The 13,595-nt window shown below is 32.7% G+C and overlaps 1 protein-coding gene across 3 annotated transcripts in view; it reads right to left on the reverse strand.

Annotated features, from left to right (window-relative positions):
- Positions 1 to 13,595, reverse strand: part of LOC111515402 (STAGA complex 65 subunit gamma) — a 32,570-nt gene that overhangs the window by 17,837 nt on the left and 1,138 nt on the right. Inside the window, exons 1-4 of one of the 3 annotated variants that reach the window (XM_074173013.1) lie at positions 10,260 to 10,416; positions 9,316 to 9,405; positions 6,056 to 6,252; positions 5,890 to 5,999 (exon numbers count right to left, since the gene is read on the reverse strand). In XM_074173013.1, coding sequence (XP_074029114.1) covers positions 5,890 to 5,999; positions 6,056 to 6,231 — 286 coding nt within the window. In that variant the 5' untranslated portion in view covers positions 6,232 to 6,252; positions 9,316 to 9,405; positions 10,260 to 10,416. Of the gene's footprint in view, positions 1 to 5,889; positions 6,000 to 6,055; positions 6,253 to 9,311; positions 9,406 to 10,259; positions 10,417 to 13,595 lie in introns of those variants that run through there. The other 2 variants (XM_074173012.1, XM_074173011.1) reach the window with 2 other exon arrangements.

Consider the following 13,595-nt stretch of genomic DNA (forward strand, 5'->3'; position numbering starts at 1 on the left):
GAAAACGCCGATTTCAATTCGTATCCCTCAATTTGTATACTCTCTATTTCAGATTCTAAGAGCCAATGCTCTGTTATGCATAAAATGTTTGGCTTTGACGATAGAGAGTCTAGAAATATTTCTACTTCATCAGTTTTGTTCCTCAAACACTGTATATTTTGATGGAGTATGGTGAGGTATCTATCTTCATTGCGATTTTGTTGGCAGCTGTTTTCAGAAGTGTTTAGGTGCGTATTTTTCTGCGGTAGTTGCTATTGCCGCAGATTTCTACTTGCGTTTCGTTTGTTGACCTCATATTTGTAGACTTCACACTCATGGCTCCAAGCACTATGATCAACATTAAGATGTAGGTTCCTTTTTTCATTTTTCATTGTACAGTTAATGCATCTGTTGTATTGTTCTGGTTCCTGACATTCGTTTTTTTATGTTCCTTAGCACAAATTGGACAAGCCAACTTATTTTTGCAAACTTGGGCTGAACGGCCATAGCCACAGCATCTGAAGCATCTTAGTATATTGGATTTGACTTCATACACTATGCAAGAGTTGAATCCAATGTTGAGTTTACACCTATTCCACAGTTTTTCACAGGTTTCCTCTTGTGTTTCAACTATAACTGTGACTTTTCCATCCTCTTTGCTTATCATATTTGTAATATTTATTAAGTCATTATTTCCAAATCTATGATTTTGATTGATGAGTTTTTTTAATAGCAATTCTTTTTCAGAGCAGTCTGCCTCATCAACTCCTACAATTTTTCTTATTTCATAATCGTCACCAAGCTTTGCTGTGGATTCCTTCAGGATTCTTTGAACCGATACATCATTGCTGCACTTTATTAATATTCCCCCATTTGCAGTATTTTGCAGTTGCCTTATTCCAACTGATAATCCACCTGGATTGATGGCCCTTTTCAAGTCTGCCATGGTGTTACCATTATCCTGATTATTTTTTGGTAACATTATAAGATTCCTTCGGACAGGTTTATGTGTTTATGTTTCGTTAATTCGCATATTCTATTCACAATAGCATTCTGTGAAGTGTGACAGTTTTCCTTCTTCAAGCATTCATGAATATATAAAATTACTTGCTGAACGGATTCCTGTCGATTGACACAGATTCCTCACACGTAATAATCCAGAAAGCCATATTGATGAAAGTACCCAAAAACACTAAGATTTTCACAAAATCGGTTTAAACGATGAGATTGGAACCTTTAGTGTAAAATTTGAAAACTTTTCCGCTTTTTAATCTATTGTTGACAAATTAATTTGCAGGTAGTGGTTCCAGTAGTTAATTACCGAAAAATCAATTAGGATAATCATCATTTAACAAACAAAGTCCACATCGGACCAAAAAACTTTAGGTATATAAACAGCTAACCCTTGTCTTTAGATTCAGTATCAATTTGCTTCTCCTGAAGATTCTAACCTTGTTAGCGAAACGCACGTCGAGTGCAAAAATATCAGTTTGGTGTTATGGTAATTGATCTATCTAAAAAGTTTTCAAAAATCGGTTTGCAAACCACTCACTACCTCACCTAACCCCACGAAACACACGGCACTGGTGAAACGGACAAAAAATTAGTATTCAGCCAGTCCAGCTAGCCGAGCCTATACTCCCCAACTACATTTGATAGCACGTGTACTAACTATCTGGGCGACTAGGGGCCACAGGCAATAAATGTTTATGACTGTACTCTTATTTTTATTGCCGTTCCAATTGGGAATGGATAGACTATAAGTGTTGTTATTCCATAGACAATTTCTTTTTATGATGATAATTTTTTATTTTTAAACTAACTTATTGATGTTTCTTATACAGGGTGTAACTAAATAAGTGTAAAACATTTATGGAGGTGATTCCTCATCGAAAAAAAGATAGGATCTTTCATATAAAGAAATTTCATAGGAGCATCCCTTGTTAAGATACATCCCCTTAAAGGGGGTACATAAAATTTGTATAACAATTTTTTTCACAAGCACTAAAAAAGTTACAATATTGAAATTAACCTGACGTTTTGTACTACCAAAAAGAGATTCAGCCAGAGATTTATTTGGTTTACCCCATGGTTGTAAGGGGTGGAAAACGCAACCCCTAAAATTTATTTCCAATGTAACTTTTGGTCTTATTATTTATTTACCATTCAAAAATGTATTTCCGATAGCCTGTTTCATTCTAAACAAAAAATGTCTCTTGAGTTTTTTGCCCAAAATAAACCAGTTCGCAGCAAAAAATTATTTTACGAACAACTACAGAGATACATCGTCATAAATGCGAAAATACGAAACTAATCTATCTAGTAGGTCGCTATTAGCGATAGTGACAATTAAATTGGTATGACGCTGTCAGTTTGTGAATTTTCGAAATTGAATTAATACTAATCCTGTGTTGTTCTGTTCTTAATTTGTTACTTTAATAATTCACTTGTTATTAAAATAGCATACACAAATGAGGAAATGGCTGATATGCATTACGTTTACGGTCTGTCGCAGGGGAATGGGTTAGATGCTTCTGGAAGATATGCTGAAATGTATCCTCAACATAGAATATTTGCTCGACTTCATCAACGATTACAAGAATATGGTTCATTCGACAAAAGAACGCAGGATTGTGGTGGCCATCGAGAAGTACGAACACCACAGCTATTGAGGAAGCAGAACTTAATTTGATTGAAGAACAACCTACTACCAGTACTAGAAAGATTGCTTTCCAGCCAAATGTTGATCATATGACGGTATTTCGAAATTTAAAGGAACAACTCTTATACCCTTACCCTTACCGCGAGACTTTCCGAACCGTCTTGAATTTTGCAATTGGATGCTGGAAATGATCAGAAGAAATTGTGACTTTCTGAAGAGATAGAATTCACAGACGAATGTAGTTTTTCTCGGGACAAGATTATTAATTTTCATAATTACTACATATGGGCTGATGAAAACCCTTACGCTATTGTCGAAACTAACCATCAAGAACAGTTTTTTCTTAACGTGTGGCTCGGAGTTATTGGGGATGATTTAATTGGGCCTCATTTTCTACCTCCTCGATTAAATGGTGAGGCATACGTTCAATTTTTAAGGGAAGTGAATCCAGTACTGCTGGAGGAAGTTCCTTTGGGCGTCAGAAGGGATATGTTTTTTAGGCATGATGGGGCTCTCGCCCATTTAAGTCAAGTAGCACATCAGCATTTGACTGAAACATATGCAAATCAGTGGATAGGTCAAGGACCACAGAACTAGCCCGCTCGATCCCCGGATCTCAATCCTCTCGATTTCTCTATTTCGGGCCATTTACAGCATTCGGTTTATCGTACTCCTGTTCGCGATGTAGAGGACTTAAGAAACCGCATCATCGATGCGATGCAGGTACTAACTACAAAATAACAATAAATCCATTTCGCATTTATGAAGATGTATCTCTGTAGTTGTTCGTAAAATTATTTTTTGCTGTGAACTGGTTTATTTTTGGCAAAACACCCAAGAGACATTTTTTGTTTAGAATAAAACAGGCTATCGGAAATACATTTTTGAATGGTAAATAAATAATAAGACCAAAAGTTACATTGGAAATAAATTTTAGGGGTTGCGTTTTCCACCTCTTACAACCATGGGGTAAACCAAATAAATTACTGGCTAAGTGTCTTTTTGGTAGTACAAAACGCCGGGTTAATTTCAATATTGTAACTTTTTCAGTGCTTGTGAAAAAAATTGTTATACAAATTTTATGTACCCCTTTTAAGGGGCTGTATCCATGCTCCAATGAAGTTTCTTTATATGAAAGATCCTAAAAAAATTTATGTACCCCCTTTAAGGGGCTGTATCCATGCTCCAAATGAAGTTTTTTATATGAAAGATCCTAAAAAAATTTATGTACCCCCTTTAAGGGGCTGTATCCATGTTCCAATGAAGTTTCTTTATATGAAAGATCCTATCTTTTTTTCGATGAGGAATCACCTCCTTAAATGTTTTACACTTATTCAGTTACACCCTATATATACATGTATACGTAAATTTGTAATTGTTGGCTTGTTCTTGTTCAATGTAACGATGTAACTGAAATAATAACATTTTTAATCATTCATGTAACCTTTGTGCATTCAAATGATAAAATAAAGAAATATTATTAGTATTAATGAAAGTCATTTTTTGTGCAGGAAAATCAGTTTTTCATCGACCTTTTTTTGGGTATTCATTACCTTCCACAATCTGGAAAATATAAAAATTATAATGGAGAACTTGATACAAGTGGAGAAGGGCAAACTTTTCAGTTTACCCTGATAAGTTAATACGAAAAATCAAATTATTTTTCACAAAGAAAAATGTTCTATTTATCAGTAACTTGTCTTATTCAACAATTTTGCCTATCAAAAAAATTGCTAAGAAATAATACAATACTAATATTTACGTTTTGGAGGCCAAAATATGCCTCCGTCTTCAGAAATGGACAAAAAAATTATAAGATGTTTGCAGTTATTTCTTGTCGATTATTTATTTCTTAACTTCTTCGACAGATGTCAGAGGAGTTTTGAAATATGAAATTATGTCAATGTTGTTGATTGATAACTGAAACATTCGATGTAATACAAGGTGCTTTCCGATATCAGTCTGTTGCCATTTCGCCACTATCCAAATTTTTCTTCAAAATGGGTAGCCAAGTACGGTCCATTTCTAAGGAGCTTTTCGAAATACAATTCTCTCCAGATATGAGAATATACGCTGATTCTTTTAGTTTACGTCTCTTAGGGTGAGGCTCATCTTAGAATTTTTTTGTCCATTTCTTTGATAGGCAAAATTGTTAAATACAACAAGTTACTGATGAATAGAACATTTTTCTTTGTGAAAAATACTTTGATTTTACGCAGTAACTTATCGGGGTAAACTAAAAAGTTTACCCTTCTACACTTGTATAAAGTTCTCCATTATAATTTTTATATTTTTCAGATTGTGGAAGATAACAAATAACCAGGAAAAAAGTCGATGAGAAATTATTAGTATTATTATTATTATTTGCTTCCCTAGTGAATTTGTTGATTTGCTCGCTGTTGAAAACTAGTGATTTCTTCACTTTATAACCATTTCCTTAAAGAAATGCTATAATCTTTGGGAAAGTGGCTATGTTTACATTTTTCGTCACTAAAGTAGTACTTTTCAACATAAAGTAGTACTTTTCAACATAAAGTACATGTTCCACAAGGTAGAGAATTTGACACTTTCAGATTTTTGTGTCGAATAAGACAAAATTACATCCTCTGTAATAGTTTTGCATTTCTTCATATCATAGTGGACTTTGATTTTTCAGGCAATAATTGTGCTGTATCAGAAGATGCTGCATTAGAAATTTCGTAAAGCACTTCTTCAAACTAACTATCGCTGCTGCTTTCCATAGTTTATTGAGATAATTGTGAACAAAAACCATTACAAACTTTCAAAAATAAAAATTTCAACTGATTTCATGTCAGATAGCTGTCAGTCATTATTTCGCTGCCATGGTAATGATTAACTACATATATCAAAAATATTCCAACCAAGATTTTTATATTTGCAATGACAACAACGATGTAACATATATTTTCAATTTGATATATTATAATCGCCATGAAAAATAGTTTAAGTCCATTCATATTTATAATTTCTGTATTGGCAGATTTCGAAGACTGACCAATACCCAGTCAAAAAGTAATAAAGTCAATGATTATCATTTAGAGAACAAGGAGAAGTTCACCCGCCTGCATATGAATTCACATGGCTTAAAATAATAGTCCAGATTAAGAATGATGTGTTGAGAGTAGAATTTTCAAATAGTTCTACTATGAGAAAAAGTAAATACGTTTAACCTTGCAAATATACATGAACTGAACTACATCACCAACATTTCTTGAAACATTACTTACTCTCAAATCCAATATGCGCAAACATAGTCACTATGCATTTTGGTAAAATTTCTTTCACAACAGCCTCACTCAATTCAGGTATATCAATTTCAGAACCACAACTGAAGGAACTGAAAAGTTGGTGTAATATATTGTTTGATTATTCCAAGATCCTAGAAATACTCACGTAAAATCTTTCGGTATGTAATTCAAGTTATTTCTTTTATGTTTCAACTCAAATTCAGGCATAATCGGCATTGGTGGTGCTGCATCTTCAGATGGAATGATATTCATTTCCGTGGCTAGTTCAGTCATTTTTCTCATATCGTTAGCATACTTATGAAGTGAAATAGCATATAGCATCAGGGATCCATTGGTGGCAACCTACAATGAAAATGTTTTATGTTTGTTAATTCATTTTTTATATGCAATGTGCTTTATATATTCATATATTCTCATACTTGGGATTGCATGTTGAAACGTAAGAACTAAGCCTTTCCTTAGTTCACAAAGTCTCACAAATACCTCTGAAGATTACTCGATGCATAGCAGTTTGTTAGCTGTGGAAACATTTTAACAAGTGCATAGATTCTGATTCAATATGGTGTTCTAGTTAAACCCGAAAAGTATTTTCTGTTTGGTAATCACAGACACAGTTGGCGACGAGAAAGAAAAATCAATAATTTACCATGTAAACTACAAATTATTTCAGCCGAATATTTTGGTCATGGTAGTTTTAATATTTCTTTCATTTATTCAATTACATTTGGAAGAACTTGATTTGATGTTACATAAAACAATCTTACAAGAGTATGGTTATTGTTAACTGAAATTAGTCGAACCAAAGAAGAGAAGAAACTTTCTAGCCTCCAGAATAAAGATAAGAAATTCAATCTCAAATCATACAAAGAATAGCAGTCACTTAAAGTACCCTAAACACAAAGAAACCGCTGTCGATATCTGGAATTTCAGACATCTTCAGAAAGAAAGGCTCACCTAGTCAACTCTTAAGAAAAGGTCTATTAACTATTAACATTTTTTTAAATCCAATGCATTTCTTCGAAAATATCGCTCAACCTGAGAAACTTTTCAACATACAGATGTACTATGACATTTCTTACCATGCCAAAGATTAGGCAATAGTATAGCCTTAGAAACTTCTACTACTGATAAACTTGATTTGAACTTCATCGACAATAGATTATTAGATGAAGAATCATAACATGTCTGCAAATCAAAGAAAGCAGTCGAGTAACAAAGAAAAGTTGTGCAAATTGAAATGTTATCATTGTCGACTCACCGTCAAGAGAAACGAATGTAGAAAACAAAAACTCGTTAAAAATTCTAGATCAATATCAGCACATATAGGATCCTAGGTAGAGCCAGGTGATGAAGAGGATGATATTTTTTTCCTGCAACAAACAGTGATATTTCTAGTTGACAACTGGATTCAGGAAGCTCAGAACATATGGAGAAGAAAAATATCTTATCAACGTAAAAGTGTTAAAACCAATTCAAATAGAAAGTGCCAATAATAGTCAAACTTTACTAGCAGGAAAAGTGGAAATGTAAACGTTGAAATCTACTTTCATGGTAAGCCTAGATCGATGAATAACCAAAAATATTATATGTTCCTGGCCTCCAGTTGAATCTTCTCTTTGTGAGGAAATCAGAAATGGAATAATTCAGTTTCATAAATGGTACAGGTGTTGTTTCAAAAATCATGAAGGTGTTATTTCAAAGAATGGAAAAATCATCGCAGAGGCCAGTAGAAAAATTAATTGTACAAACTTGATTTCCTTTATCCGAAAATGCCAATATCCATTCCAATGACGATATGAACGACCTTTGACACAGACGTATTAACAAGGATATATTTAAAAATTGGTGAAAATGGTTAATGTATATGACATAAATCCTAAAAGAATATCAGAAAATTCGGTACGCCAGTAATGCATTGCGAGAACACAAACTAGACAAACTCATAAAGGTATGAGCATTCAAACCAACCAACCAACCAACCATTACAGCTGATTCATACTGATTTATTTGGTCCAGTGTTTCTAATATCACATGATGACAAAAAATTTGTTTTGCCTTTTGTTCTGAATTACTTCAATATTTTAAAATATACGAAAAAATGGCTGTATCCCATTTCAACATGAAAGTCAGAAGATTTAGACGTGACAATTGGTGGGAATACATATCAGGCCAAATGAACCAATATTTTGAAGAGAGGAATACCGTATAAATTCACCATCACCTCAACAGATCGGAGTTTCCAAGCGCATTAATCGCACGATTATGAAAAAGAGATGTATGTTGTTGAATTCCAATTTAAGTGAAATATTTTGGAACGAAACCGTTTTAACTCTGCGTCCGACATGTGGACTTTTGTAACATTTGTAGACACGTGGGGTGTGTGAGACCCCAATATGATTTTTCTGTTGAAATTAACATTTTTTTGAATTGCAACATAGTTGTTATGAGAATTCTATACTGTAATATCCCTTTTTGCAATAAAATAATTTTCGATTTACCAAAACGAGCAATAAATCGTTATATTCCGTCTTTACCAAAACAATGGGTTCTTTTAATGGAAAAAATATAGATTTACTCGAAGAAGTCTTTTGCACATAAAACGACTAAATACATATACATTGCTGGTTCAAACAGATAATAAAACATCATAAAATGGAAATTAAAAAAAATATTGAAAATCATAAAAAGTTACAGTTCATCAACGTTTGTCATTTCTACGCAAGATTTGCAGTACATTTCTGCATGGTCTAGACATATGAATTTATTGCATTTGTTACAAATGTATTTTGTATTTCGACCACGGGCACGATGGCAATCTTGAGACTTTCCTTGACCATTTTGTTTAAGTCTTTTGGATAGAGTTTCCACAGTTTCGCCTTTGATCTTCGAAATCTGGATAGTTACTAACGATGTTAACATTATCGCTCGTTTCATCACCATCAGATTCGTCAATTTCATCATCACTTCCTATTTCATCCCATAAGGACTGAAGACGGGCCATTTCTCGCTCATAATCACCAATTTTTATCGAATAATTTGAAAAACTACTCGATTTGGTTTTCCTTGAATGTGCACAATTTTGGAACGTATAGAGACATGTGGGGTTTCGAGCACCCCAGTCGCTTTATAAGAGGTCTGATTCAAATATACGTCAAACGACAACTGATTTGAGATGTGAATATGAGAGTGAAGACTACATGCAGAAGCTACTAAATATATCCGACGCTGGGGCGCCAATTTCGAAAAGTTATATGGAATTTTCTACGGCTGGGGTATGTCACACCCCACGTGTCGGACGCAGGGTTAGATTATGTTACCCAACAACTGCTCTGAGAAACAAAGTTACAGCTGAAATGTAATTTGAAAAAAAAACAAATTTAAAAAAGCTAAAAGTTTCATACCTACATATTCAAAAACAATTGGGTTCTGGAAAATCCGAGACAAGAATAAATTAATGTTTTATGATTATTGTTGTCCAAATAGGTACCAGGTGTCCTGAAGAGAGAAAAATTATTTTTTGAAAATGATGTAAGTTTCAACGCAAATAATTTCAATTGGAAAATTAACCTTTCTTCTTCAAAGAAATTTGCTCTAACAAAAATAATAAACATAGTGAGAGAAGTGACATTCATGAAAGTTGCAATGAACATGAAGATGATAATGAACTAGAAAACATGTTACATAGAAGTTGTCTTCTAACAAAGATATCAAAACATATTGATGGCAGCGTTTGAGCAATGAATGCAGAATCATTTGTTTATGGTAGTCCAAAATGTTTCAAGGATATTCAATACAGAGATATTGTGGTATGAAGCCATGAAATAAATGAAATCTCTAGAAGATAATCATACTTGGACCCTTACTAAATTAGACCCAGAGAGAAAATCCATAGATAACAAGTTGGTCTTCAAAACCAAACATAATCAGAATGGAGATATTGAGAAATATAAAGCGAGTTTAGTATTCAAAGGTTGTTCCCAGGAACAAAATTTTGATTATACTGGAACAAGGGGTCCAGTAGCCTGATTAACCACAGTTATTATTATCAATAAAGACCTATTCACTATAATGGACATAAAAAATGTTCTTCATGAAAATTTGAAAATATATCATACGTCCAAATGGTTTCGTCGATAAAAAAGATGACCACCAAATTGATTGTAAATTCAATAAATTGATTTATGGACTTGAGCCCGCAACAAGAGAATGTAATGAACAATTTGATATTTTTGTAAGAAGTATTGGATTTCATCGATCAGAACATGATAAATGCATTTACGTTAGTAGTGAAGGTAAGTATTTTATGTTGATGGCATGATGTTCACAAGTAACAATGAATTTAAACTTACAGAAGTCAAAAAATTATGCAAGAATTCTCAACAAAAGATCTTGGAGAGCTGAAATATTTTCTTGGTAGTAGATTCCTTTCTCAACTAGGTGATGTAACAATCTGCTGAACTAATAGAAAGCAAAATATGAGTGCTTTATCCACAACAGATAATCAGTCGTGCATTAATCTTTTACAAATATAGGAGCATTGTTGATTGAAACTGTGTAATTCCAATATGATACATATCAGATACATTGAAACAGGAAGTCCTGGAAGTGGATCCATTCACGATCCACTTCCAGGACTTCCAGTACCTATTATAATTTCCAATCACAGTCTATCATGTCATATGGTATACCAGCCTATATGCTCACATATATGTAAGAACAGAACTAGTAACAACAGAATTTTATTATGTAACAACAGAACTAGTAAATAACTATTTGAACAGTTGGGTATTGTGAGTGTAAGCTCAACTTCCATTCACCTATTATAAGTATACGTTAAAAAAAAACTTGGAAAAAGTGTTTTCATTAAATTCACTTCAAGCTAGGGGTTCAAATTCTATTTATAATTTATTTTTTTCATTATATGTTATTTATTCTATTATTTTAAGATAGATATTTTACTGATTATGTAATGCAGAAAATATTTGTATTAGGTACGTCAAAACATTGTGGAATGTAAATAAGTAAAATCAGTATTCATATATAAACACACAACAAAATATAAATAATATATCTGTAGTGCCCTACAATTTCCTTCAAATGGAGTATGCTAGGTGTTGCTAGGAGTTTGTTACCAGAAGACGCAGCCCAGTTTTTGAAGGAGAATGGTCTATGTCAAGATCAAGATTTAGATCAAAATCCAGAACTGAATCAAGATTCAAACTATAATGATGAACTATGTTATTACCACAGACACTTCAAAAATTCAGCTATAAAATGTATCCAACATTGTACCTTCGTCAAAATATCTTTGCAAAACCTGTAGGCTAATCGTTAATAACGACTAGCAAAAATGGCCCGAATGAAAGTCGTCTGATAATTTTCGATCCTGACACCAAAATGAAATATTTAATTGACACAGGTGCTGAAATATTGTAAGGTTCTACGCTACGTGTTCCAGGAGATTTTGTAATAACCAATGGAAAAGAAAAGAAATTATCGGATATAGAATTTTTGAAAACTTTACAAGAAACTATGAGAAACATAAAAATCAAAAATCAATCATAAAGAATTGTGAAACACCTTTCATGTTTTTCTAAGAACAGATTGTTTTAAAAAACAATTGCAAACTCCTTATTCTGGTCCCTACAAGGTTTTAGAAAGAACCGAAGAATATTTTACACTTTCAGTGAATGGAAAAAGAAAGGATATTTCGATTGATGGATTGAAGCCAGTTTTTATAGAATCATCAAATGAAAATTTACCTGAAAATGCAAAATTTCCAAATACACCAAATGGAATTCTCAAGAAGAAATCAGAAAATCAAAATGAAAATACGGAAAAATTAAATTATGTAACCCGCTTTGGTAGAAGAGTTCATTTTCGTGTTTAAATTTTTCTTAAGGGGATGTAATGTAGTACCCTACAATTTCCTTCAAATGGAGTATGCTAGGTGTTGCTAGAAGATGTTTATGTTTACATGATTTGTTCAGAAAATATAGAAATGAATTAATAAAAAAATTCAATCAAAAACGTCTTTAAAAGTAGTTTAAAAACTACATGTCTGATGGTGAATATGCGATGCACATGACCCATTTTACGCCAAAGTGTAACTTTAAAAAAAGAATAAAATACTCTGAAACTATCTTTTGAAACAAAAACTGTTCGTAGTTTTGAAATTGTGGGGCATTGTAGGGCATTGTACAAATTAAAGTCATTAGTTTTCTGTGATGTTACCAGTCTGAATTTTCGATTTTTAATCAATTTGCAATTGCTTGTATTATATGAATGAGTATCAGACTGCCTAGGTAGTTTCAAAAGAGTGGAATATACATACAATGAAGGAATATGAGTTCATAATGAGTAAAAGCTTCACGCCAAGAATCTCCAAATCCAATACCAGCAAGTATTCTCAATGCCTTTTCCTAAATAACAAAAATCGATTGTGATTCACTTGAATTGCCCCATAATAAGATGACATATGATATGTGAGACTGAAGCAAGGAAAAAAAATAGCATTCTTAAAGTAACAAAACTAACCAGGAGTTTCAGTTGCCTGAGTAAGAATAATCTGAGTAAGAATGAGGTACTGGATAATTTACCTTTCAAATTCAAAATACAGCTAGTCTAATTTAACCTATTATCTATAAGAAATTCTAATAATTCAACACTTTGAAATACAAGTGTCTGAACGTGTTTGGAAACAATCATGTTATGAGATTAATCCGTACTCATCTGCAATTTGTTAAGTAAACCAATATTCTGCTTTATCTTGTATTATTCTAGTTTGATCTGTCAAAGATAAATATCTGTCACTTGAATTAAATAGGGACGTGACATCCACAAAAAAACACTATCGTCAGGTTTCATGAAATTGTTCAAGTCAATATAAATGTTGAATGAAAGAGGACCCAATACTGATCCCTGCAGGACACCATTTTATATCAGATAAGCAGTTATTATAATATATTCTTTGAAAACAATTGCGTAAATATTAATCCAAAAGATTCCAAAGCAATCCCAAGGCCTTAGACAAGTATAATAATGTAACTCCTACAACATTTTCTGTTTCAAGACATTCAACTATGCTTTCAACAACATTCACTGCAGCTTCTGCACGGAAGCCGAACTGATATTTACAAAAGAAATCTTTTTTTTCTTCAAAATAGTTCATCAGTCTCTTCTTGATGAACTTTTCTATAATTAAAAAAAAAATATGTTATTAGATTATTGATTAGGATTTCGTCACCCTTTTTATGCAAAGGGATTACTCCAACATACTTGAAAATATCGGGAAATTTGCCAGAAATTAATATATATAAACTATCAAACTGGTGAACGGAACTAGAATTATGCCTATAGTTTCTTTAATAATTTTGCCATTTGCCTCATTCATATCAAGACTAGCTGAATTATTAAGTGATTTGTCTACTGCCTTCACTTCATCACAAATAAGTGGATAAAAAAAATGTTGAAGTTGTCAGAAAATGAGTAGAATTCAACAAATCAATGGTAGAAAGATCAGACAGAGATTAAAAATAAAAACAACATATAATTAAAACAACAATAAAAATAAAATAAAAACAACAATAAAAATTAATTGGCGCTCCGGGGCGACTTCATTGATTTCAGTGGCGCATTTGCTTTTTCAGCTGCAGGAAAACCCGGAAAAACCTGCAGCACCACAT

This window comes from Leptinotarsa decemlineata, unplaced genomic scaffold, assembly GCF_025532065.1.
Source record: "Leptinotarsa decemlineata unplaced genomic scaffold, Ldec_3_MD MMD2_tig00000199_RagTag_RagTag, whole genome shotgun sequence".
Lineage (NCBI taxonomy): Eukaryota > Metazoa > Arthropoda > Insecta > Coleoptera > Chrysomelidae > Leptinotarsa > Leptinotarsa decemlineata.